Raw genomic sequence first — 22,531 nt, forward strand, 5'->3', positions numbered from 1 at the left:
ATAATTCGGCGTGGAGGAGCAAACGCGCGGACAGGTTAGCGAAACGGCCGGACATGATACCGTTTTGCATGGTTTGGGACAAGTTGTGGCGCCCATCCGCGAGCGCCTCCGAGCCTGCCCTGACTCCAGGCGCCGGCAGCTGGGCACGATCGCGACGACGCCATGAGCAAGACTACCGCACTCAAGGCATTCTATGCCGGACATTGCGATGACATAACGCATTCAGGTTGGAACGAATACAGGAGATTACAGGCAGACAAAAACCAGAAGTACTAGCACAACGTTACGAGGATCGACGCATACTTGCCATTAGGAAGAGGTGTCTGGCTTCGACAGCTTCATCCAGGAGGTCAGCCACAATCCAAACGGAGCCAAAGTAGAACCAGGCGTATCCATATGATAGCTCAGCAGGTGATCGTATGCTGGGGGCCCAACACCTCTTCCTGATAGAGCCTGCGAAATACGAGTAACGCGTGAAGGGTAGTATGGCGTGCGCGAATAGATACTAACGAGCCGGAGATAGTCCAACGTGGATAGTATGAGAGCGATGGAGAGCATGCAGATGGCACGGGAGAACGCGTCTTGCAGCACGACACAGTCGTGTGCACAGGACATGGAGTGTAGCGACTCGGAGGGTCCGGTGGCGCAGGGTCAAGGCGAGGTATGGCGGTGCGCAACGATGACACGACGACAACGACGGTCAGACGGGCAGCTTCACCTGCAACACGATGTGGCCATTCTCCTCCCACTGCGTCACGGTATGGAGGTGAGCTCCCTTCTCGACGAGCACATATGGCGGCGGCGGGGTCGGGAGAGCAGGCGCGCGCGAGTTCGCGGGAATGGGGGGAAGAAACAGATCGGCGAATGCTCGGATGCGACTCGCAAATCCGCGGCGCTCCGAGTCCTTGTTCCCGGATGAAGGGCCGATAAGGCACGCGGACCCGGTTGCGGACTTGCCGCATCTTTGGAGGACGAATCTCTGCGCACGACATGCATCCATTGTCGCCTTATGATGGGACTTGAAGCATAGAGGCGGTAATACTTGGACCGTAGGGCTCGGCGACTTCGAGGTCTCGCCCGAGATCTCGCTGTCCGGAGGGCCGGTGAGTGGCGCGATTGAGGCGGTGAAGGTTGCAGGCGGGACGGCTTGCGGAAGGTGCTCAATGGGTGCCGTGATGGCACTGGCACCAACGGTAGGCTCTGTGCCGTCGATAGTGCTGGGTTGTACCGTGTTGGCTGGAGACACGGGCAGTGCTAGGCTTGAGACTCGGTCTGCGTACACCTGATTAGAAGAGATCAACACACGTCCTGCGTGAGAATCCCACCTCGCTGGGAGTACTTCGCAAGAGCAGGATTGGCGGTGCAGCCCATGCTCGTTAGGCGTTGCCTTCCTCTAGCGCTGCTGGTCTGTGGTAACTGAGTCTTCCGCGGCCACACGAACGGGTGGAAGACTTACTGCAATGTCACCGCGCAAAAGTGTCAGACTCTCTATCAACCGCCGTATCCTGCTTGAGATACCCAATGAAAAGGCCCTCAACTCCTGCCAACGACCGTTGATGTTGTACACATCAGCACGTAGTTCGTCCGCATTGAGCTTGGCCCTAAGTGGAGATGAGATGTGGAGTCTAGACATGAGAAAGTGCTATGAGGAACGCACTGCCATATGCTCCGGTGAAAGTGTTCTTCGTAGTAGTTGTAGTCGATGGTGCCCTCCTCGAGAGCGGAACGCAGCAGCGCGTCGGTTTCAGACAGCAGAGCTTCCAGCTCGCGCATCTGCGCAGAGGGCATCCTGCCCTTGAACCAGCTGTAGACACTCGGGACTAGGAACACCATCGACGTTACGCTGGCCGCAAACGCGTATATTTGATAGCCCAAGCCTGACATGTTGGTAATATGTCAGCCTGAGAAGGTGCTGGGAGCACAGAGTGAGGTGGGGCGGCAAGTTCAGATATAGGGAAGGGAAGAGCGATGATGTATACAAAATGGTGGGGGCGACGAAAGGAGGGAGACTCTCGCCACTGGGTGAGTCCGTCGACATATAAGGCACGGGGAGCGGGTACTCGGAGCTGCATCGTGTTCAGAACGTGGAGGCGGGCACATGCAGCAGCCAATTCGCACGAAGGAGAATTGATCCCCAGGGCAAGGGTTGGGCGTGAGCTGGAGAGGAGCACTGGCCTGTGCTCGCCGATGATGTACGCGTCCAACCGGTCAGAGGTCTTGGTGCAGCGTAGATATCGAACTACGATCGTCCCATGCCGCCCAAACATACTTACCATATCGGTCATCACACGCGCCGAACACGTTGCGGGCTTCTTCCGACCCATCGCTCAGCCAGCGCTCATTACAACTCCGTTCTCCGCTCTCACTCTGTTCGTGTCCAGGCTATGTTCAACACGAACCAGAAACAACTACCACGGCATGCTATTTTGAACCAAGATGCCCTTGCTCTTTCAGCACGATCAACTGACTTAGGCGCCTATGATCTATCCCCCTCAGAGCATTTTTGGCAGGCACGACACTCCCATCTCAAGCAACATGGTTATTCGCTGAGACCAAGGTATTCTCCTGATTGGAAACCTTCTTGGCTGGGCACAAATAGGGATCCGTTGTTTTGCGAAGACTCTATCCGGTCAATTGTAGGATATCCGTTCCACCAGTTGATCTTCGACGGACCTAAATTCACTATGACTTGCAGGCACGGGGAGTCATGGACGCTCGACGTCTGAGCGACAATGCTCTTGTGGCCATCAAGCGAGTTCCTAAGGATACCGAGGAGATGCACATCGCTCAATTTCTGTCATCCATTCGAGACCCTCAGAACCACTGCGTGCCGATTATCGAAATTCTCCCAGATCCCTTCGATTCTCTGTTGTATTTGCTCGTCATGCCGTACCTCCGACAATGCAACAATCCCGACTTCTGCTCCGTGGGGGAAGTCATCTGCTTTATGGAACAAACAATGGAGGTACGTTACAACGACCAACCAGCCTGTCAGAGCTCTAATCAACCTTCAGGGCCTCGCATTCCTGCATAGGAACAGAGTAGCGCATCGGTATGTGACGAACTTCTGACCTTTTGATCATGCTGACGCATAGTCAGAGACATCGCCGTTCAGAATATCATGATGGACGCGCGACCGCTATACCCCCAAGGACACCACCCCGTTCAACTGAACTATACTCCAGACGGCATGTACAGAATATCACCCCTCTCACGGACAGACAGGCCGGTACGATACTACTATATCGACTTCGGCCTCTCCGTGCAGTTTCCCAAAGGAGCATCCCCATACGTCGTCGGCGATGTCGGGCGCGACACAGACGTCCCCGAGCTCTCAGAAACTGTCCCTTACGACGCCTTCAAGGTCGACATCTTCGCGCTCGGCAATTTATTTTACAAAGAGTTCTATGATGTGAGTTCCACTTCAGGCTGTCCCTTCCTTCCCATCCACCCCCTTGCTCTCCGCGTCCTATCCGTCTGCTAGGGTGTATTGACAGCGTATGGCAGAAATATAACAGCATGGAGTGGATGGCCGACCTGATCGTTCCTATGAGGCAAACACAACCTGAGGCACGGCCGACCATCGACGAGGTCCTTGAACGATGGAAGGAGATCAAGACCACGCTCCATCCCTCGCTGTACCGCTGGCGGCTCGGCTCGAAGTCAGAGCCCGCTATTGAGCGGGTATTCAACAATACCGTCGCAGCGGCGTGGAATGGGATCTACAGCCTGAGGAAGTTGGTGCACTAGATGCTGTGTGTCATGAGGTACGTTCTGACTTCGTTCTTAAGGTCATAACGGTGTCCTGACCCGGCCCCGAACACGCATGCCAGATGTACTCTAATTATTCACTGCTTTCGACTGTCGTCGGTCTTGCTCTCTTGTTTGTCGGATGCTCCACGTCTTTCGGATTTCCCTTAGTATTCTGGTGTACTCTATACACAGTTCTGCTTCCAGGTTGAAGGTCGGTCGGTCGTCCTCCTGTGCCCAATGCCCTCTGCGCAACCGGACTAACCCGCCGAGCTTCCCAGATCAGGCCATGTAGCTATCGACTATTGTTGAATGAACTTGATACATGATCACGCTTGCCCAGAATAAGGGCACGATTCGCGTACCCAACCGCATCGCAACTTCAGCGTAACAATGGATGCGGCTCGGGTGAGAAACCAGCACATGGGCCTAGTCCTGAACTCGAGTTTCGTGCCCCATGCCTGAGTATCCTCTTCCCAGTGCGTATCGACCCCTCACGAAGCTATGGACGTTGACTAATGGCAAGCCTAGCATGCGTAGGGTGATGGAACGGGCTTCCATGGAAAGCTGCACTTCGCACGCGCTCCCGCAGGTCCGATACGCGTGTACGAACGTACCCTAGTATTGCGCAGTACTGCATGTCCACTTGTCGTTTAAAGCTAGATGAGCGCGCCGCTCATCTTCAGGATCATTCACATGCACGCGAAGAACCGTGTATAGGATCGGCATGTGCCTGGCGTCATCCCTGGCCGAGAAAGAGAAGATGTCGGCGCTGGTCGTGCTCCGCCGGATCGCGATGACGCGTCGAGCGATGCATCTCAGTCTGCCCGGCACCGGATTGTTCATCGTATGAATGACTCAGGCGAAGGGCATGCGTGGGGGACTCTGGGACAGGCAGGCAGATGAGCCAGTGCACCCACCCCCAAAGGAACGCGATCCGCCTGCTTATGTTGAGGTGGAAGAGGAAACGTTTTCGGTCGGGGCAACATGCGTTGTCGCCCCCTAGCCTGTTCTCGATATCGGTCGCGATAGTGCATAAATAAGCCAGTCGGAAACACTCTTTCAGAAGATGTACAGTACAACAATGCGCAGGACAAGAGACAAGGAAAATACAACAGGAGAGAGTACAACACCTATGATCTACTAATCGTACATACAACAAGGAAATGTGGATGGAGACGGATGGGATGTGATGGATGGATGCAAGATGACGAGGAAAACAGTAGACAGCAACGACGCAGGTCCGATACATATATAGGTAACTAGGTAACCGGGAGGGACACAGAACAATACCTCCCCAGGCGCAGGCGAGAGGCATAGCGGCCAACATCAAACAGGCTTACACCACGGTGACGATGGGGAAGGCCTGCTCGTCCTCCCCATCATCGACACCGTCATCAGACTCCGAGTCGACGAACTCGAAGGTTGCGAGGCGGTGCAGACCGACGTGGAAAACCGGCGGCGAACGCGTACCGCAGACCTGGCGCACGAAGCGAGCCATGGTGCGGGCACGGGAAAGCGGGTTGCCCCCCCGCTTCTTCGGGCGCATGCTCTCCAGCGACGAAGCCCCAGAGGATCCGCTGGATACAGAGTCGCGGCGGTTGCTCTTGGCGATCTTCCACAGCGACGCTATTGTCGGTAGTGCCGACATCGATAAGCACGGCGTCTTCTCGTGCTCGGCAGGGCACGGGGAAGGTGCGGCGGGGAGGGTGCAAGAGCCGGCGGTCACTTCTTCTGATGGTGGAGATACTGGGTGTGGCACCGACTCGTGAGCCACCTGAGCCGTATCGTTGGAGCTGTCGCCGTCGTCTACAGATGGTAGGTCGGGAGAAACAGAGGGTGATGCGGAAGACGCAGGCGGGTCGACATCATCGGCGTGAGCGTGCACTGCGGGACCCAAGAGGACGTAGGGCGTGGCACGGGTCGGGTAAACCCGTCGCGGGTACGGGTATATACCCGTGCGGGTACGGGTACGGGTACAAGCTAGGCAACCCGTGCTATACCCGTACCCGTGCGCTAATACCCGTGTACCCGCAGTCGGGCCATACTGAACACCTAGCACGCGCGGGCGCCAGGGTTTCTAGTTAGGAACTTGTCAATGTCTTATGTGTTATATGCAAAACGGTATCATGTCCGGCCGTTTCGCTAATCTGTCCGCGCGTTTGCTCCTCCACGCCAAATTATCGATACACTGTCCGCACTTTGAAGGATCTCCTCCACCACTCATCCGTTCCTCTTGAAATTTTGGAACTTACCTATTCTGAAGCCTCTCGTCTCAGGAAAAATATCAGTTTCCTTGTATTCCTTCTCGTTCGTGTTGTATTGCATGCATCCAAAATGGGCGCTAACCCGCCCATTTGCTTGCGCGCTTTGTGTCCCAGTCCCTCCGCACCCTCCCGACCCACTCCAGCGCTTCGTGCTACTTTGCCGACTTTGCCCGCCACCTACTATGCCCGCTAGCGCCAGTCACTCTTCCGCGCCAGTCCCCGCCAGCGCTAACCGCCAACCCAGACGGTGAGGTGGACACCCGTCCTCCCAAGCCTCGAGCGCCCGCCTCGTTCTACCAACGCCCGCCCCATCAGCCGCAGCCACCGTTATGGGTGTGTCTTACATGTAGAGTATTCCACGACAATACTGACCGCTTGTCCCTCTAGCACCCGCTACCCGCCCACGCGGTGCTTATGCGCCACCGCCAGTCACACAATCCAGGCGAGCACGCTCACGCTCGTTTTCTCCCTTCCACGCAACAGCCTGCTGTCGATATGCTCCTCCGTCACCATGTATGGACTTGAACATTTGAAGGCTCCCTCGCGGGTTCCATACTGGATGGGCCCCTGGCGTGCTCAGTCGGAGCGCGCCTACCACAATGCTTCTCCAAGGTCAGTCCTCCAATGTCATGTCATTCCGTCTCCCTCTGTCTTCCGTTCGCCTGGGGCAGGCATGCTACCGCGGTGATGTGGGGAGAAGTTCACGGCATGTCATTGCATGCCGTGATTGTGTCTCTCCTCAATGCCAATTTGTCCAACATCAGTGGGCGAGTCTTCTCAGGAAGGGAGGTCCCCCCACAATTGGAATACCCATCCAACATTATTTTTCCTCACCGACGTTGAGGTCATTGCATGCCGTCCTCCGTGTATCTCCTCAATGCCAATTTGCCCAATATCGGTGGACGAGTCTTCTCAGGCAGGGAGGTTCCCCCATACTTGGAATGCCCGTCCACCATTCTTTTCTTCACCGATGTGAGTCATCATGAGTTATTGCATATGTGCGCGCAACTGCACCCCATTAAGTCGGCCACCTTTCCACACTTGGCTGACTATACTGCGGTACCTTCTCTGCCTCTGTTTCGTCACCTCTCAAGCCGCCCGTCTTTGATGAAGTCAGCCGTTTGCATCTATCCCCTCTGCGTTGCATAAAGTCACTGCACACTGACCATCTCGTTCGCCGCTCGCTGGACAGCCGCCCTTCCCACCTCTCTCCTTCGTGCCTCGCGCCATTTCACTCCGCGTTATCATGGATGCGTCTCCCCCTGGTCCAACTGCCCCCCACTCTTCTGTTCCCGCGCCCTCCGGTCCGGGCCCCGTCGTCACCGGTCCCTCCTCCGTTGCGCCCCCGCCTACCTCCAGTGCTTCCCTCCCCGTTACACAAACCGCGGTCGCCGACAACAAAGCCCATGCCTCGGCCACTACCGTACAGGCCAAGCAGGCGTCGATCCCTGGTGCCATGCGGGAGAAACGCAACGCTCGGATGACCGCCACCAGGCACGTCACTACCGCCCGTCCGGCGTCTCGAGGCGGCATGCCCTCTCACAGTACGTCCCTTCCCCTGTGCTCGAGAATGTGTGCCACATTAACCGTGTGCCATCTCAGATATATCTACCGCGGACCATCCCATCGACGTCGACGCCATCAAGAGCGAGCACGATGCTCCGAAGTCGCGCCTACGCCCTTCCCCCCGACCATCCGCCAAACGCCGCATGCAAGACCGCGACACCGAGGACGAGGAGGAGGAGGGCGAGGACGACGAGGAGCAGGAAGAAGTTCTGGAGATCGATTACGATGAGCAATCCAGCGACTATGAGCCAAAGGGTAAAACCAAGGCTCGCCGTCCCCCCGCCAAGAAGGCCAAGCGCAACAAGGGAGACAGCGAGGTCGATTACGATGAGCTATCCAGCGACTATGAGCCTAAGGCTAAAACCAAGGCTCACCGTCCCCCCGTCAAGAAGCCCAAGCGCAACAAGGCAGAGAGCGAGGTCGACTACGATGAGCATTCCAGCGACTATGAGCCTAAGGCTAAAACCAAGGCTCCCCCTCCCCCCGTCAAGAAGCCCAAGCGCCACATGGGAGAGACCTGCCTTGCGTGCGCGCGTGGGGGCCATGCCACCGAGTGTGTCTGTGCCCGGCGGGTCAAAAGCTGCCGCCCGTGCATCGACGCTAAGCGACCTTGCTCTTTCTTGAAAGGTAGGCAATCACACGTTCTCGCGATCGCAGCCCTAGTACTTACCTTTTCTGCAGAGCAAGTAGCCACCCCCGACGACCACGCTCTGCCCGCCTTTGTGCGCAAGCTCAACGAGAACCTCACCCTCGTCGTCGAATACCTGGAGCGCATCCAAGATTCTCTGGACACACTCCAGTCGCTCGTCTCCCCCCCTTCCGAGGTCGACCCCCAGACGTCTTCGGCGACGGTTGCGTCCAGCGCGGAGAATGTTTACGGCCCGCCCGGGTTCCGCCCCGACGCTGCCGGTATGGCAGTGTCCCGCGGCGTCGGCGACGAGCAGAGCACGTCCGCGTAAACGTACGGCCACGCCCGGCCACGTTCCGATCCCCACCGCAGGCGTCGTCATCGTAGTTCGCCACCGTCGACGAGTTCTCAATCTGCATATCAACTACTCGCTGCTTGCGCCTTCTATCGCATACTTCCCTCGCAGACTGCGCTGTCGTCCGTCATACATGTAAACGTTCGTGACTCAATTAGCAAGGTTCCTGTATTACATGTATTATACCTACAACGTTATCACCGCCGCAATGCATACTGACCCGTTCCGAGCTAACCCCGTCCGAGACGTTCCCGCTGACTCCCCAAGACTCGCTTCGGTCTCGTCATGGCACAACCAATGCGATTGCGCGTCTGCTACGTTGATATTGCATCATCATTCTCCCAACCTTAATGCCAAGCAGGAGCCAGTGGAAAGCCATGGCCATACCCTAGGCGTGAGCAAGTAGTCAGAACACCCGTCGTCGTCCAATATATCAGCGATGTTCACGTACCCATCCTTCCGCACGGTCCGCAGAGGATACCGCCCAAGGAGGCTGGCTGTTTGCCCGCGTTAGATCAGGCCTGCGAAGCCTCGTCCCTCGTAGCAGACGTGGGTGACATCGGAGCGTCCCTCGAAGGCGCATCAGACTCCGCCTCAGACGATTGCGCTGTAGCACAAGGCTTGTCACTGCGTGCGGTAAGGCTGGCATCGCCGCTGCTCCCCGAGAGAGTAGCACTGTCCACTGACGAAGCTCCCGATGACGAGACAGTGATGCCTGCTTTCCTAGCGCTGATGGACGCCGCGGCCTGCTTCATCGCCGAGATGCAGAGCGACAGCGAGTACGTCGTAGGCACGTTTAACGTCGTGAGATGCAACCACGGGATCGTGTACTCGCCAACTCTGTAACATTCAGTTAGTATAAACCCGACACAAAGACAGCACTGGAACGCACTTCACGGTGGCCGTAGAGAAGACGTCGAGCTTGCCTAGAGGAATGATCCCAAGCGATGCAAGCGCGCCTTTCACAAGGAGCACGTTCTTGACCGTGCCGCTGTGCGCAGGGATAACGAAACTATCGAATGCCTGGTCGAAGTGCGCGTACGTCTCGCCGTCGACGCCCGAGTCCACTTGCGTGAAGGTGATCTCCATATCGGTGTCCAATGGGTTGGCAATCCGTAGTCGACATGTTGTTAGTACTCCATCTAACTGTTATCTGCCAGGACTTACGTCGAAATTGATCGTGATCTAGTTGTCGATGAGGGTATCCAGTGTGATGAACGCATTGATATGCGTTACGATGGGAGGAACGTTCAGGCCTAGCATGACGGTCAGGACTCGCAATCAGAATCAGGAATAATGATCTGCTTGCCCTTGACACTCGTGCTGATCCCCACACCTTCGAGGGCAGGAACCAGAGACGCGAAGGGAGAGCTATCACCGTCGCCCTTGATCGTGAGCGCAATGTCGTCGGCCGTCTGCAAGAACTCCGTGAGGAACGCCTGAGCAGTAGTGTCATTCGCATCGTTGGGCTGGTAGTGCAACTCAGCCGGCACGGTGTTCTCGCCACGAACCAAGTTGAGGGGGTCGATAACAGCGCGGCCGAGCATGACGTCCTTATAGTACACCGGCAGCGCGACGTCCACGGTCTGCAACGAGATGTTCCACGGGTTCTGGAGCGTAGTCGTGAGAGGCGACTTGATGTATGCGCCATGGTCGTCGTGTCCGCTACCAGTGATCGAGACGTTACTGAGTGAGGCCTCCTTCTTGAACGAGTTGATGCCCTTCAAGCTCGTGGTGACGTCGAACGGAATGGCGGAGATGGGCATATCACCGATAGTCGTGCGGGCGACAACATCAGCAGAGCCCTTGAGGTCAAACTCAATGCCCGACGTGTCCGTAACAGCAGCAAAGAACACCGTAAATGCGCCGTTGTTGACCGACTGGAGCGTCTGATGCTTGAAGGACAGCACGAGATCGGCCACGTTGCCCGTAGAGACACCGCCCACGGCGTCGACTTGCGGGAGCTTGAGCTGTACATGACATTAATAGGACATCCTTCACAGAGAACGACGATCACCAACCTGTGCGACGTTCGTGCCCTGAGCAGCCAACGTAATGTCTTCACCCCTCTTGACGGCCTGCAGCGAGAAGCCGAAGGGGTTCTTGTACTGCGTGAGTATATGCTTCGAGCTCGCATCAGGCGCGAACGCCAGGCTCTGCTCGGTCATGACGAGCTCCAAGTCGGACATCTCGATAGATTGGATGATCTGTAGACAGACATTAGCCGATGATCGTAAAGAAGAGACGCGAGGTACTAACGTCGAACTTCTGTCCCGGGGAGAGTAACAGTCAGGGACCAGGGTAAGCGTCTCGAAGGCCGTGCTCAGTCACCCAACAGGACTGCCAGAGCCAGACGGCTGCACAGACTCGCCCTGGACGGACAAAGTCTGGTTCTCGGCGTGCAGGTAGTTGGTGAACAGCTCGCCCATGACGTCCAGATCGTCGCTGCTCTTGGGAGTGATGCGGCCAGAGAGATGCAAGCTCGTGGTGGTCTCCGGAGCGAGGAACAAGTTGTTGCCAGTGAGCGCTAGAAACATTTGGTGAACATAGAGTGTGAAGCGCAGAAAATGATTCAACTCACGTCCGACAGTTGTGCCCTTGAACGACGACTCGAACATGACAGTTCCGAGGTTGAAACCGAGCTCTCCAATATCCAGTCAGACCTGTACCCGGATGCTACATAGCGAGCACTACTCACGCGCAGGCGACGGGATGAGCGAGTCCGTGTCGATGTGGATGCCACCAGCAGGGTCATCGGAGGGCAGCTTGAGGTTGCTGATCGTCAAGCACGACCTGGAACACCTCAGGCAACGGGCCAAGATCAACACCATTATTCTTCGCGCCCGTAAAGAACAGCTCAATGATCATAATCGGGTCCAGATTGAACTTGAACGGCAGCGTCGGCGACGTGATATTGCTATGGCCATCCGCATGGATCGGGCTGCTCGAGCGGTCGACATGATCGATACTCCCAAGGGACAAGTTGCCAAACGTCGCGACCGCGTTGACCTCAAGCAGGTTGATGGCTCGCCGTGAATGGGTTCGAGAGCACGAAGGTCGTCGAGGCGCTCCCGGTCTTCGCGATGTCAGTGGGGAAGACGAGCGAGGCGGACGTGATGAGGTTCTGGTGCAGCGCAGGGATCTTGACCGGCGTAAGGCGTATGTGCGACATCGCAAGCTCGAGCGACTCGATAGGCGTCGAATCCGTTGAGCCCTGAATAGTCGTGTCAGATTCGACGCCCTGGAGATAGTTCTCTAGCATCTTCTGGCCAGATGCCACCGCGCCGCCCTCAGGCTGGTAATGGACGTCTGAGAGCACAGTCAGTCATCCTTCACCTTCACGATAGCTAGACATGCAGTCACATACCGATCGCGTACGTCTCGTTGCCCGGCACAATCACAAGGTTGCTCTACAGTCCAGTTAGTCGTATCCCGCGCACAGCCAGCAGCACGACGCACCAAATCCGCGGCGCCAATAGTATCCCCTTGAAACTGCAACCCAAACGAGATGTCCCCCGCACCGTTCAGCCCCTGCAGCCCAGCAATCGTCGTCTCTACGTCAAACTCGATGTCCGTCAGCGACAGCAACCCCACGGCAGTCTGCGCGTCCGTGTTCGCCGCGCCCTTGAGCGTCATCGTCTCAGACTCGGACGTCGCCGTGTCCGAGAGGAACTGCTCAAACGTGCCATGGCCGCCGTCGCGTACGCCAAACGGCACCCTCGAGAAGTTGAGGTGGATGATGCGCTGCTCTACCTCAGTCGTGCTCGGGCCCTTGGGGATGACGAGCTCAGCAAAGTCCGTCCCACCCATGCCGACTGTGATGTTCTGGTCGAGCGCGACGATGTCGATGGGGAAGTCGAACGGCAGCGTGAACGCGGCCGTCGTGTCGTCGCTACCCATCGACGGGTTGAACGCAGTAGACTTGGTGAAGCGCAGATCGGAGCTCGTTGAGCTTGACCGACTTGATGATCTGCGGCGACATCGCGGTTCGGGAGGACCGCCTCGACCTTCAACGCCTTGATACCCTCGTTAAGCCAAGTGACCTAGATACGACACCCATCAGTACTCGTCCATCCTGCACATAACGAAAACGAAGTCAACCCACATGAGTAGGACCAGCGTTATCACCCTGCACGACAATATTTCTGTCGTTGCCATGAATAAACGCATTGAACATCGCCCAGACCGCATCCAGCCCACTCTGCTCCTTCTGCGGGATCAGCCGTCCATTGAGCGCGAGCGGGATTGTCGACAGCGGCGACAAGCTCAACGTGTCCGTCGCAGAAGCAGGGCCAATGTTGACGTCTTGGAAGAAGTTCTGGAACCCAATCGACGTGAGCTCGACGCCGACTTGCGAAGGCTGTGTCGTAGTAGAGTGTGAGCATCGTCTTCGTGAACTCCGCAAGGTGGTCCACGCTCGCGACCTTGAACGTCGCATCCACGTCAAAGTCCGCCCCCATGTCGCCCACGACGTCAATCGTCGGCATGTCGATGCTCCCCAGCCCTGCGCTCGGCCAGCTCACCGCCCGCCCGTCCGCCTGGATCGAGCTCTTGCCCGCCACCACCACGTCCGCCTGCTCCCCGTTCAGGTAGTTCCGGAACAGCTCCGACGCCTTTGCGAGTGCGTCTGTGCCCCTTTGCGGGACGAGCGTCCCATCGAGCGTGACCGCGCTGCTCCCCAGTTTGATCACCGCGTTCGCGCCGCTGCCCGTGCCCAGGTAGAGGCCCTTGTACGAGAGGTCGAACACGACCGTGCCGAGGTTCACGTTGTACGCACTCGGGTTGTCGAGCCCGTCGTCGCGCTGAACACGATCCCGCCCGCCGCGTCGTCCCGCGGCAGCTTGAAGTCGACGATCGAGACGGGTCCGTCAAATTTGTTCATCCCGTTCAGCGTCACGTCCTTTTTAAAGTGCAGCCCGTGTGCGGTCGGGAACGCGATCGCGCGCACGTTCAGCTTGTCGCTCCTCAGGTGCCACGTGAAGTTCGGTTGGGTGATCATGGCCGAGGTGATTGCGGAGAACGCAGCGTCGTCCGCGATCGTGAACGGGACCGTCTGGTTTATGTATGCGCGTTTGGACTTGACTTTGAGGGGGTCGAGCGAGAAGGAGCCGAGCGTGACTTGGTCGCCTGAGGCGTTCACCCAGGCGACTTGCAGCGGCTCGTTGAGCTTGATCGTAGCGGAGAAGATTCCGCCGAGCGAGACCGAGGCGTCCATCTTCACGTCCAATCTGCCCGGAGCGTCAGGACCGCACATACCCGATAGTAAGGAGACACGTACGAAGTCTTCGTAGGTTTTGTAATCTCGGCCTGGTCGACATTGAGGACGGAAACGTTCCCGATGTGCTCAGCGATAGCATGCACCACAGGGTAGAGCAAGATGAAGAGAATAGCGATACCGAGGAGCCAGACTGTGATGTTCGTGATGAGGCAGCCATGGTGGTTAGAGCAGTCCCGATCCGAGCAATATAATGTTCCGGTCGTCGCCATGCTTTCCTCCTGGCGCAGGGGTGCATTTTGGCCTTGTGCGAGTTGAACCTCTTCCGAAATATTCACTGCGAGGGTTGTGAGAGTTTGCGTTGGACCACTGCGAGGGTTGTGAGACACCAGCCAAACGTTGCCAGCGAGATGATGTCGTTCATACCGCTAGCAACGTTTGACTACTGTTATACCCCACAATCAGGACGGACTAATGCGCATTTGGCGCAGCGGTCTTGAGCGCCAGTTGTACCCGTGCGCGGTGCGACGTCGCGCGTTCGATTCCTGCATGCGCATCCCATTTATCCTCTTTTTTGGGCCTGCCTACCGCGTACGTTGTTGCCTCAACTGTCCTCAAGCAACTTTGCACACTCTCATTTCACTCCTCTCCAGGTACGTCCTAGTCACACTCATGTGTAGTTAGAACTGCTTCACGCGGTACCTAATACATACCACCGGGAACGTCCATTCCCCTTCAGCCCCATGAATGCCCAAAACGGCACCACCACCACCCCACAGCCGACCCAGGCGCAACGGGACGTAGACCAGCTATGGGCCAAGCTGGAGGCGAAGGACCTCATCCCCGATGGGTATGGCATCCGCAAAAGGGAGAACAAGAGGGTGAGGAGCGGGCACCTGGAGCTCAGAGCCGCCCAGACGACGAACACACCGTCCACTTCTGGATGACTCGCCGGAGCAGCGTCCCAGCTCGCTGTCGCCGTTGTCCTCGCCCTCGTTTGTCTGGATGTTAGTATCTGTAGCTCCTACCGCAGCATGGTCGATGTCAGGTAGGTCCTTGCGCCTGTCGCTCTCTTCCTTCCTAATATCGCCTTCCAATGCTGCATCTGTCGCCATCATTCGTCAGTCAGTGAATATGAATGATTGGTGTTATGTATGTACGATACGAAGCGACGAAATGCGTATATAGGTGTCCTGTCTATGGACACCGTCTCCGACTACTCCTGGAACGTCGGGAAGCAATCCGCTTGCACACGACGTCCTCGGCGGCGCGTCCGCATGCTCGGGACTCCCAGACAGATGCCCCGCCATCTAAACATCCTTGTCGGCGGGTTATCTGTCTGGGTCACCCGCTTCCAGGGTCTTGGCAGACGTTTCGATTCACATCACAGTAGAGCAAGCATCGATAGGGCACGCCCTCGACCGCTTCAACATTCTCCGCGTTGAAGACTCCCGGTGGATCAAGCCCAACGCCGCTTGCAGACGTAGATGCCAGTGCTGGCGTTCCATGCCGTTCAACAGCATGGAACGCCACCCCTCCGCACAAACCACACGCAAACAAGTGCTCACCACATTTGACCGCCTCCCATTTCTAGAGTTATCTCCCCGGTAGTCACGCCCCCCGTCCCTTGCTCCCCTGTAGTATCTCGCAACGGTCCCATTGGCAGGTGCCCGCAATGGCGTCGGACTCGTACCAAACTTCCTCCACCGTGCGCGTAGTACTTATGACGTGTTTGCGTGCCTCCCCGCCCGGCTAGCCTCCGGCTTTATGCGTTTCCGGTGTTCGTTTGCTCACGTCGGCGCTCGTGTAGATCTCCTCGCCCGGTGCCCAATGCCGCCCGACGATCCGGAGTTGTGCGCGCCCATGGCAAGCGTTACGCACACGCACCCCTGCAATACCAAGCCACGGTCAGTATGTCACCGCCCATCCCGCTCGTGCAACGCTTGCTCATCGATATCGTTGCTTGCCGTTCTTTCCCAGTAAGGACCCCACTGCGTCCACGTTCAAAAGCGGTGAGTCGACGTCCTCGTCAGGTGCGGTTATTATTCACGGCGAGCAATATAGTACGTCCGGTTGACTAATTCGCCCAACTGGTTTTCTTCGGCAGCGTCGACGGCCACCGTCGATCCCGCGGCGTCGCTGTCTTTGGCTCCCACCCGCGAGAGTCTGACGACTCAACACAGGCCAATAACCGGTTAGTTCCTGCGAGCCGATGCAGCGACTAAATCACTCACCACAACGCAGGCTACTGCCCTGCCCTTCTCGCTACTCCCTGCGGCCGCGATTGCTTCGTCTCCCACTCCACCGTCGGCGAACGTCCAGTTTCGGCCACCGCCTGCCACACCCTCCGCGCGATCACGCGCAATCCATGGCCATCGTACCGCAAGCTCGGAGCCAGCGTGGACTGTGCGCTAGGGCTCTTCGCGCCCTCTTCCCCCGTGCAGGCCGTCCTCACACCCTCCAAGTTGTCAGTCACCGTTCACCCGCCGACTGAGGAGGCCAACATCTGCGTCGCGCGACATCTGCGGTCGTCATCCGCCGCCTAGTCGCGCTCTTTCGTCTCGCCGGGGTCCTCGAGCTCTTCTGCCACCAAAAGGTGCTTCACAAGATGCTCCCACAGCATCTCGTTCTCGTTCACAGCACGTGAATAGTGCACCTCCTGGCACACGACTGAATCGTCAACCTAATCACGCGTGGTGTCGGCCACAGTGCGCCCCTCTTCGTCACAGGGCAACCATCTCCTCCAACCAGCCTCAGCACACGGAATATTCCAAGCCCACGGCAACGCACCTGGCCAAACCTCCTCTGCTCCTTGATATGGCTGTTGACGTCTCTCCGCCCATCTTGGTCTTTTGCGATGTCCAACCACCTCGGCCCAAGCTCACCTTAGTGGATCCATCGCCGATACACATGTCTCACAAGGACGTCAGATTAGACAGCGCAGTTATCCACGAAAAGCGTACCTCCGGTATCGTCTTCGTCATCTTCCTCGTCTCCACGTACATCTGGCCTATCACCAACGGCGACATCCTAGAGAGCCTGGAGTCATGCATCTGAAGATCAGCAAGGATTACACATACCTTTTGTGTCCCACATAACCCTCCTCGTCGTCCTCATCCTGCCAGCCATCACGGCCTTTTCTCCAGATCGCATTTTGAAGTCGTCCTCACTATCTTGCATATCAGGGCGTGAGGTGTCGTCGCAAACCTCATAAGCCGGCTCGGGGCATGAGCAGTCGCTGCTCAGATGCCATCATCGCCACTAGGCCCTGGGGTTTTACCATCCGACCGGTTCCATGCTCCTACGCAAGGAAGGTGTGGCCTATTGCAGCATGTAAGGGGCAGCCAGTTTCGGTGGTAGTTAGCAGGAGCACGACAGAGCTGGCCATGGGAAAGAGCGACTTCGCCGGTACCAGCCGGAGTCACATGCCCGAAAGCCTCCTGCAATGACGTAAAGGAGGGGGTTGACCAAAAAGGCTCTCTAGGCGCTCTTCTAGTCTGATCCAAATGTTACATTCGCCCTGTTCAATACATGCAGTCTGTCTAGTACCCGAAATTACACCGCAATCAGAGTCTTATGCAGGACGACGCTGAAGCACATCGACCCGCTTCATGTGAAAGTACACCCTGGAGCCTACGCCGCGGCATATGGCCGCCTCCATACGAACCACATCATGTCCGCGCAGGTCTGCAAACGTGATCCTTTGCGAGTTATGGCCTATCGCCTCCAAAGATAGGTATATCTCAGGAACAATTGGCGGGTGCTGTGTATGTTGGAGTATTTAGCATCAACCGTCAACCCACGGCAAACAGCCACTCACCTGAGGAGCTTCGTCCACCGACCATGCCTCGAAATACATCCCACTGCGACGCTCTGAGAAATAATTAGTTCTTGTCGGGAGTTGCAAATGGCTCGTCACTCACCAATGTCTGTCCACCAATGCATAATCGCGCGGTAAAATTCATAGTCACTGTTCCGCGCAAGCTCCAGGCGGAGGCGCTGGAAACCCGGCATGGGGCTCCCATAGCACGGGTTGGACTCGATATACACCACAGTGCCGGTCACGACGACAGTGACCGCCTGCTCCCCTAAGCTAAGGATGGCGTTCGGCGAGCGGGGCCATCTACAAGTCGCGATGGGCAGGCGACACAGAGAGAACATGGCCTCCTCCACGCAGTTGATATGGAGGAAGCGACTGATCCGCCTGAAAGCGGTTGACAGAGCGTGCGGCGCAGCATCAGGCAAAATATGAACTCAACGAGGACAGTTATCACCCTACCTGGACGTTCTGGAGCTAACCCACCGTGGACGGCATCCATGGTCGGTGCTAGGGACCCGTACAATGCTCCCTAGGTTGGGGCGAGGGACCGTGCGTGCGCGGATACGGGATGCATCAGGAAAACCTGCCAGAGCCAATTAGCACTAAGTCGCGATAATTGGAAACAAATAGTGCTAATCTACTAAACTTTCTAATTCTCCTGGCCCCCCTTCTAAAGTTACTAATTATATGCTAAGTAGCACCAAGATAGCGGCGAAGTATTTAAAGATTAGCATACATAAACACTAACTATTGGCCAAATAGTTCAAGATATCGCACATGATGATGTTTGATAATAATCAAGATGATCATTTGAAGTCTAGCTACGACAAACAACTAACGCATTTCATATTACTGCTATGGATGGGTGCGCGGACATGTGAGCAGGCGGGCGGGTGCACGGACAAGAAGGCTGGCGGGTGGATGCGCAAACGAGTGAGTCGGCGGGAAGAGGGGTCAAGCGAGCAGGCAGGAACAGCAGCATACGAGTGATGAAAGGCAAGCAGGCGAGCGTGCTGACGAGCGAGCAGGCAGGTAGGTGCGCTGACGAGCAAGCAGGCGGGCAGGTTCGCTGACGAACGATGGAACTGTCGAGCAAAGCGCGCCGAGCCCAGTATTCGGGAGGGAGCCCAGCCTTGCTGGAGCCGTAGGAGACCCGCGGTCATCGTCGTCGACGTCGACGGTGGGCCGGTATGCATGGGCAAGCACGGGCAGGTGTGGATGGAAGCGTGGGCGAGCGGATGCGTGAGCGAGCGGATGCATGGTGCGGGGGCAAGCGTGCGCGACAAGCAGGTATGCGCCGGTATGCGCGGGCAAGCATGGGCGGGTGTGCGGGCAAGCGGAGGCGCGGGTGAGTGAATGCGTGAGCAAGCGGATGTGTGGGCGAGTGGCGTGCGGGCGAGCGGACAAGCGGGTGAACGAGCGTGTGGGCAAGCAGGCCCAGGAGTGGGTGCGTGACTAACCGGCGGAGGAACAAGCGGGTGGGCGAGTCGCTGATTGACGAACAAGGAGGTAGACGAAGGGGCAGATGAGCGAGTGAGCGGGAACTCGACGTGGGCAGGCACTTGGGGTGGACGGGCAGGAACTTGGAGTGGACGGAGGGGAGCTTGGAGTGAACGGGCGGGGACTTGAAGAGATGGGTGCGCAGGTGTGCAGGTGTGCAGGCGACTGAGTGCATGAGCGAGCAGACAAGGGGAGCCAGCAGCGAGAAGGCGACTGAGTGAGTGGGCGAGAAAGAAGGTGGAGGAGACGAACGCATGGTGGTGACGTGGCCACGTAGTGTCCCACGCCACACCTAAGCGCCCACCTAACGCATCCGCCTCACTCTTGCTTGCTTGCTCTCGTCTCCCACCCAGTGAACTGTGACCCCACTTGCTCTTGCTCACGCCCTGCCCGCCCACTTGCACTTGCTCATGCGCACCCTAATCCCTTATTCTCGCGTGCCCGCCTGGCACTCTCGCGCCTCGCTCTCATCTGCCCGCTTGCCCTCGCTCTTGCCTGCTCGTCGACCGACTCGTTTGTCTACCCGCTCGCTCGCTCGTTCTGCCCGTGACCTGCCCGCTCGCTCGTCTGCTCACTTGGTGAATGCAAAGTAAGTCCATATCGTTGTATGTCCAGAGTCCAAAACCCCCATGTTGTGCGATATTCTGTCTCAATGCCATGTATCTTTGGCCGGTATAGCCACCCATACAACGCCTAAGTTGTGCTTCGACTTGGAAGCTTGAGGTATTCAGCTATGTTGTAGTTACATTAGCCCACAATAGAATTGTTGTTGTCATTTATATGCGATTTTTGACTACTTGTTATTGTGTGCTTCATACATAGTATACAATGAGCTTGTGACTTTCCGATAAGCACCAGATAGTAATGAAATAGCACAGCAGTAGTGACAATTAGAGACAATTAGGCAGGGCCTGCGCCAATATGTGCTATTAGTGGCTAGATAGTTCTAATTGGCCCTGGCGGGTTTTCCTGATGTGCAGAAGCAGGCATGATGAATGTCGTTGAGAGCTTCGTCCCAAACAAGTAAGGGAGCATAAACACCTGTGGCTGTGCTCGTGGTGTGAGTGATTTCCTTCTTGGATATTTACGAACTTAACGGCCGCGTCGTCGCTAGAGCTTGCATGGAGGCTGCATACACCGTCTCCATGAGCATGAATTGTGGGGCGGGATACACCATGTCAATGAGCAGACGAAGTGGCCCATCGGAGCTACGATTGAGAGACCAATGTCAGTGTCATTCCTACGCCGCGCGTACCTACGACTCCACACTCCTTAGTCGTCCATGGGGAGCTGATTGTCTTAAGCCCCGCCGCTCACAGAGACGAGTGTCAACCCTGGATGAGTCAAAATTGGAGTAATTGCGCAAAGCCCTGTCCCCAAGTTACAGCCTTTCATGTATCATATGCGAATAGAACATTTCCCAGAACGGCCGGCCATCCCTCGTGCTACAGCGCGCGCACCATCCATGCACCTTCTCCGCCGATATCGATTGGCCTGTAGTCGACGTTCTTCTTGTAGGAAATCGTGTACGAGCATCCTTTGACCGTGCAGAATGCTTTCGTCTCCGCATCGTGCACCGACTTCACCTTAAAGGTGTAGATGGCTCGACAGTCCGGACACTGCATCGGCAGTTTGTTCCCCCACGGCTGTATCCTCGGGTGGCTCCATATGTACTCATTCGCGTGCAGATCCTTGTCCGTGGAGCTTCGTCTAGTCCACAGCAACATTGAGGTGTGCCGGGCGAGAAGAGTTGATGAGTCGAGAAGCCGTGCAACGATCGCGTGGCTCAGCGGCATTCGCTCAATCAGCACGGTCGTGGCGAAGCTGATGAAAAACGAGCCTGTGTAGCACGCTTGCACGGCCGCTGCCCCCCACGCAATGACGCGCTCAGCTTGCATCCTGCCGGTCAATAGTACAATCAGCAATGGCTGGCGATTGTGTAGGTCAGTCGCGGGCTTACCGTTCCGCGAGGGTCTTCAAAGCCTTGCGTTGGGTCGCTGACTGCACCAGGGAGCCACATGCCAGCATCGCGAGGGTGACTTCGTGATTCGCACCCGCTTGGATCAGCCGGTCCGGCATTACCTGCCTCCACCACTGTCCTCGCGCAGCTCGTTAGCACAAACGCACGGTGTTATTGTCCGTTCACGTACCTCTTCAAGGTTATCTGAGGACACGCCCTTCTTCCAGAACAGGTCTCCCGTCGACTCCTCGGAGTGAGTGTGTATGAAGACGATGATGCGGGCGCGGGGCAATCTATAAACATATAGTTAATCGACGCAATCGGGCCAAGTGGAACCTTGGCTCACTTGCTCAATACTTTCAGCCTCATGCTCAGGGTATTGCGGTATTCTGTGGCATCGTCCGTTGTGTCGAAGGAGTACATAGCGTCGATGTACACCAGTTTGCCAGGTCGCGTACTGCGGTAATACGGATCCAACACGGTGTGCATTTGTTTCGCGGGACTGCCCTCATCTGGGAAGTCCTTAAGATGGATGTTAATAATGACAATGGCTTCGGTGTCCACGTGTGCGTGTGGCGGCCGGTGACCTGGAGCGTCTACTCGCAATGGCTCCTGGTGGTATGGAACCAGCGTCCCGTTGAGCCGCTGGTATAAGCCCTGCAGCTTGCAGTCATCAGTCTCAATCTGCCACTGGCCGTTAGCTGAAGACGTACCCGGTACGGTTGCTGCTTGTCCTCGTTTGACGGTTTCGCCGTATGCATGTCATGGTATCGGTGGCATGCCAGGCATCGGAAATGCAGCTCTGCGAGCACCTCTGCCGTCATTCCGTCCAAATCTGGGAAATGGGCTTTGCAAGTGGATCGTGTACATTCGTTGCACAGCAGCAGATCCCCTCCATTTTGACAGAGGTGACAAAACTGCGTAATCATCTTTCAGTGAGTGCACCTACGCGCAGAGTGTGTGAAACTACCTCCTCGCTAGTGTCTTCCCCAGCTGCTTCCAAAGATCTTGGGCCGTGTAACTTCAATCGTTTCGTTGCGGCCAACGGCCGGTCCGAGTCGTATTCACTCTCACCCCCCCCGTCGGAGTCATGACGACCCCGGGGGTGTCCTACGTTAGCCAGGTGTCAGTGACAACGTTCTACATCTCGTGCGTTCATGTATACCTAGCTTCGATCGCGGAGCACTTTCTCCCGTACTTTTTTTGGCAGTTTGCTTGGTTCGTGCCATGCTGAGGTCTTCCAGTCGCGGCCTCTCACTTCCAGTCTTAAGTTGCGCGGGGCTACACGGTCGAGCCACGTGGGCGTTCACGCGGCACATGTGACTCTGAGTTCGGGCGCCCCCGGATTGCGCGTTCTTTCTTTCCCCCATCACTATACTCCCGAAACTATGCCAGGCATGTGCGTCCCTCTCTCGCTGGCCAGGGTTACCTGCTCAGGAGGGAGGGGGTTTCTGGGTTCGTGGTTGGCGT

The 22,531-nt window shown here is 56.8% G+C and overlaps 9 protein-coding genes across 9 annotated transcripts; 4 read left to right on the forward strand and 5 right to left on the reverse strand.

Moving 5' to 3' along the window:
* Positions 1–488: 488 nt before the first annotated feature.
* On the reverse strand, positions 489–2,214 carry L226DRAFT_163098 (uncharacterized protein). Its single transcript, XM_067672562.1, has 4 exons — positions 1,658–2,214; positions 1,457–1,601; positions 1,326–1,407; positions 489–1,272 (listed from the first exon to the last, which is right to left on the reverse strand). Exons 1-4 carry the CDS (start codon positions 1,882–1,884, stop codon positions 701–703), a joined length of 1,026 nt encoding a protein of 341 aa, XP_067532714.1. The 5' UTR covers positions 1,885–2,214; the 3' UTR covers positions 489–700.
* Positions 2,215–2,384: 170 nt separating this feature from the next.
* L226DRAFT_467624 (kinase-like protein) lies at positions 2,385–3,750 on the forward strand (the record flags this gene model as incomplete). Its single annotated transcript, XM_067676083.1, has 5 exons — positions 2,385–2,636; positions 2,696–2,965; positions 3,015–3,052; positions 3,100–3,412; positions 3,508–3,750. 5 exons carry the CDS (start codon positions 2,385–2,387, stop codon positions 3,748–3,750), a joined length of 1,116 nt encoding a protein of 371 aa, XP_067532715.1.
* Positions 3,751–5,089: 1,339 nt separating this feature from the next.
* L226DRAFT_573495 (uncharacterized protein) lies at positions 5,090–5,401 on the reverse strand (the record flags this gene model as incomplete). Its single annotated transcript, XM_067684863.1, has 1 exon — positions 5,090–5,401. The coding sequence occupies one exon, from the start codon at positions 5,399–5,401 to the stop codon at positions 5,090–5,092; it is 312 nt and encodes a 103-aa protein (XP_067532716.1).
* A 1,862-nt stretch (positions 5,402–7,263) lies between these two features.
* On the forward strand, positions 7,264–8,542 carry L226DRAFT_573496 (uncharacterized protein; the record flags this gene model as incomplete). The annotated part of the gene is made up of 3 exons (XM_067684864.1): positions 7,264–7,561; positions 7,620–8,210; positions 8,265–8,542. The coding sequence occupies 3 exons, from the start codon at positions 7,264–7,266 to the stop codon at positions 8,540–8,542; spliced, it is 1,167 nt and encodes a 388-aa protein (XP_067532717.1).
* Positions 8,543–9,081: 539 nt separating this feature from the next.
* On the reverse strand, positions 9,082–14,053 carry L226DRAFT_588694 (uncharacterized protein; the record flags this gene model as incomplete). Its single annotated transcript, XM_067685601.1, is given in 18 exon segments — positions 9,082–9,406; positions 9,459–9,712; positions 9,734–9,751; positions 9,803–9,822; positions 9,903–10,536; positions 10,588–10,773; positions 10,930–11,093; positions 11,148–11,210; positions 11,265–11,359; positions 11,379–11,575; positions 11,619–11,875; positions 11,934–11,976; positions 12,026–12,487; positions 12,529–12,609; positions 12,672–12,926; positions 12,982–13,293; positions 13,344–13,794; positions 13,845–14,053. The coding sequence occupies 18 exon segments, from the start codon at positions 14,051–14,053 to the stop codon at positions 9,082–9,084; spliced, it is 4,026 nt and encodes a 1,341-aa protein (XP_067532718.1).
* Positions 14,054–14,524: 471 nt separating this feature from the next.
* L226DRAFT_524982 (uncharacterized protein) lies at positions 14,525–16,838 on the forward strand (the record flags this gene model as incomplete). Its single annotated transcript, XM_067678929.1, has 10 exons — positions 14,525–14,662; positions 14,742–14,829; positions 14,970–15,111; positions 15,140–15,341; positions 15,423–15,688; positions 15,762–15,793; positions 15,815–15,844; positions 15,889–15,975; positions 16,026–16,248; positions 16,511–16,838. The coding sequence occupies 10 exons, from the start codon at positions 14,525–14,527 to the stop codon at positions 16,836–16,838; spliced, it is 1,536 nt and encodes a 511-aa protein (XP_067532719.1).
* Positions 16,839–17,355: 517 nt separating this feature from the next.
* L226DRAFT_573501 (uncharacterized protein) lies at positions 17,356–17,942 on the reverse strand (the record flags this gene model as incomplete). Its single annotated transcript, XM_067684865.1, has 3 exons — positions 17,356–17,544; positions 17,602–17,654; positions 17,705–17,942. 3 exons carry the CDS (start codon positions 17,940–17,942, stop codon positions 17,356–17,358), a joined length of 480 nt encoding a protein of 159 aa, XP_067532720.1.
* Positions 17,943–18,378: 436 nt separating this feature from the next.
* On the forward strand, positions 18,379–19,857 carry L226DRAFT_562053 (uncharacterized protein; the record flags this gene model as incomplete). The annotated part of the gene is made up of 5 exons (XM_067683480.1): positions 18,379–18,534; positions 18,700–18,949; positions 18,987–19,048; positions 19,160–19,238; positions 19,455–19,857. 5 exons carry the CDS (start codon positions 18,379–18,381, stop codon positions 19,649–19,651), a joined length of 744 nt encoding a protein of 247 aa, XP_067532721.1. The 3' UTR covers positions 19,652–19,857.
* A 689-nt stretch (positions 19,858–20,546) lies between these two features.
* On the reverse strand, positions 20,547–21,822 carry L226DRAFT_573502 (uncharacterized protein; the record flags this gene model as incomplete). Its single annotated transcript, XM_067684866.1, has 5 exons — positions 20,547–21,000; positions 21,062–21,195; positions 21,252–21,354; positions 21,408–21,718; positions 21,775–21,822. 5 exons carry the CDS (start codon positions 21,820–21,822, stop codon positions 20,547–20,549), a joined length of 1,050 nt encoding a protein of 349 aa, XP_067532722.1.
* Positions 21,823–22,531: the final 709 nt, after the last annotated feature.

Source organism: Lentinus tigrinus (genome assembly GCF_003813185.1).
Source record: "Lentinus tigrinus ALCF2SS1-7 unplaced genomic scaffold L226scaffold_25, whole genome shotgun sequence".
NCBI classification, from domain to species: Eukaryota; Fungi; Basidiomycota; class Agaricomycetes; order Polyporales; family Polyporaceae; genus Lentinus; species Lentinus tigrinus.